Genomic DNA, 2600 nt, shown 5'->3' with positions numbered 1-2600 from the left:
TTTCGTTGAACCATGGCGACCGCAGCGTCTATTCATCTCCGGTCACTTTGCCAGCACTCACTGTCCTCGACTATCCCTCGGCCACTCTTGTGAGTCTACCTTTATGGATGATTGTGGTCTTTCTCCGGCTCTTCCTGGACTATTAAAGGGACAATGTTCCCATCCCTGGGAGACCGACCATCCTCTCGCCACCCTGGTCTTCCGATCACATATACCAACCATCGAAAAAAAAAAAAAAAAAACCCATCGCCTCGTCACTCTTCGACTCGCAAAGCACACTCATACCGCATACAAAATGTACTTATGGCGGGTTTTCGACGCAGTCGGTAGTGCCATCGAAGCTTATGACGGCACACTATCAGACTACTACTTCCTCAATTAATGCATGCGCATCATTTGCGAGATATACGGAACGGTCCTCCTCGGCATCATGGACTATTTCTTCTTGCTCCTCGTGCTTCGATTCGACGCAGAGGAACAGCCGTGGCACACACTCGGCCACGACCCATGGGGATTCATTATGTCCAAGCACACCAAGATCTACGATGTCGGCAGTACTGAAGAATACGACATGCAACAGGGTGACAACAACGGGAACATCGACAGTTTGGATGTCCTGAACGGAACAACGCCCGGCCAAGAGCCCAACTACAGGTTGGTCCTGCGCAGATACGGCAAGGGTGTTGGTGATGGCATTGATGGGTTGGATGGATGGAAAATCTTCGGACCCATCGTGCACTGGGCCATACACAACGCTCGCACTAGCATAGCCGCTCATCAACTCGCCGAGAAAGAGCGCGGCATTGAAAACCCGGAACTCGAGCTGAAGCACTTAATCATATACATCTTGTCGCTCGTGCCCATGTTCTTCAGCGGGCAGTCAGTCTTACTATGATCATCCATTCGAATCGATACTTGCTCTGATTGTGCTGGAGCACGTAAACCAGACGCTAGCCAAATTCGCTCGCTGCCGACTTGTAGAGGATGTGTGAAGGTATGCGAGTAAGGGGAGGCCGCGGGTGGAGGAGCATTATGCGAAAGATGAAAGAGGTTGGAAAAGGAGCGACATTACCAACACTACAAGAGAAGAGATCAAAGAAAAAAAAACCGAAGTCGTTAACCCTGGTGTAATTTGTGGGTTGCAACCACTACTCACGGGGAAGATCAGAGGGGCTGCGAATATTTCATGCGGATCAATGCAACGAGAAGATCAAGCAACATCAAGAGGAGTGGGAAGCTTCTCCTAGTTTAGGTAATAGGGTCCATGCCTTCATTGAATGAGACCGCGTGCCTGAGCCAAAAACGCTTGCTGCTGAACCATACTGTTCCGCAGCAATAATCGGACAGAGGATTACTTTGAGTCGGATACGTAGACTGTTGTTCCACTGTCGCATTTGATCTCAGTAACAACGGTCACGTAGCGACATCTTCTGCAACAACGCCCTCCAAACGTTTCAAGGGCTGAGGGCGAGATGACATGACAAACCTCTCAGCAATATTCTTCCATGAAGGATAGTGAATCGAGACTGGAACCACTCAGTAACGGACGTAAATGCTCTATTACGGGTAACCTTTACTAGGATTTCACAGAGAAGCGTCGCCATCAGGCTCTGTTGCCAATGATGATCATGGCCGAGACGTCACTGTGCAGAAGGATATGGGGAAGCTGTTTGCCATGGCCGATGCGAGGGAAGGTATCGAGTACCTATCGTCCACAGGGATGAGGTTAGGCAGGAATGCCAGCTGAACCGTGTTGGACTGGGGAACGGGGAAAGAGGAATCAGCATGCCCGGGAAGCAGATCTTCAAGGAGATCTCTCTGTTAATCTGGAGAGGAATGACGGGCATGCCGACGCCTAGTGCCGCTCAGGGTGGTGCTGGTGGACGTTTGCTCCCATGGACCCATTGTGGTTCACAGAGGGTGTCTCGCCCGACAGTGTCTTCTTTCGACAATCTCCGACGCCCGGTACTTGGGCTCCAGCGGGGGACTTTAAGTATTATGTGCTCTCTCGGGAGCTTTCTTGACGACGAGTTTTCTTACGACATCTTGCATCACGGCATCTTGTACGGCGGCCTCTCCCATCACGGCATCTCCTATCAGGACGTCTTTCACCAAAACATCTTCTGCCATGGCTGTCCCCTATCACGAGATTTCCCATCACACCATCCTTCTATCACGGCATCTTTTACATCATCGTCTCTCAGCTTGGATGCCCCATCACGACGTCCTTCATTAAGCGCTCTCCGTCGTGGTTGTCTCTCATCCAAACATCTCCGTCACCGCATCTCGTACAGCAGCATCTCCCATTATAAGTCTTCCATCACGACGATTTCTTTCACGACGTCTTCTATCAAAACGTCTTTCGTCATGGCCGTCTGCTATCACGACGCTTCCTACCACAGCATCTCACGGCATGGTGTCATCTACCAAGGCGTCTACACTGGCTTATCTTCATTCACCGGGCCCATGTGCCGTGACGAAGTCATTGTACTTCTATTCGGCTTGTCCAAGGTCACTGCCAAAGCTGTTCGTCATGATCTCGACTCACGAGTCTGTCTTCCATAAGATGACCGACTGATTGCTCTATCCCATTGCTATAT

The 2600-nt window shown here is 50.6% G+C and overlaps 1 protein-coding gene across 1 annotated transcript; it reads left to right on the top strand.

Annotated features, from left to right (window-relative positions):
• Positions 1-371: 371 nt before the first annotated feature.
• Positions 372-1109, top strand: BDP81DRAFT_504214 (uncharacterized protein). The gene has a single exon (XM_060595617.1). It carries the CDS (start codon positions 386-388, stop codon positions 893-895), a length of 510 nt encoding a protein of 169 aa, XP_060449543.1. The 5' UTR covers positions 372-385; the 3' UTR covers positions 896-1109.
• The last annotated feature ends 1491 nt before the right edge of the window (positions 1110-2600 follow it).

The sequence above is a fragment of the Colletotrichum phormii genome, assembly GCF_030913505.1.
Source record: "Colletotrichum phormii strain CBS 102054 chromosome Unknown BDP81scaffold_3, whole genome shotgun sequence".
NCBI classification, from domain to species: domain Eukaryota; kingdom Fungi; phylum Ascomycota; class Sordariomycetes; order Glomerellales; family Glomerellaceae; genus Colletotrichum; species Colletotrichum phormii.
The sequence above is the reverse complement of the archived record's forward strand: the minus strand, read 5'-3'. Positions and strand labels throughout refer to the sequence as shown.

What these genes read in the sequence shown, in the direction of transcription:
- BDP81DRAFT_504214 (XM_060595617.1), top strand. Translation starts at nt 386, where the DNA reads ATGCGCATCATTTGCGAGATATACGGAACGGTCCTCCTCGGCATCATG.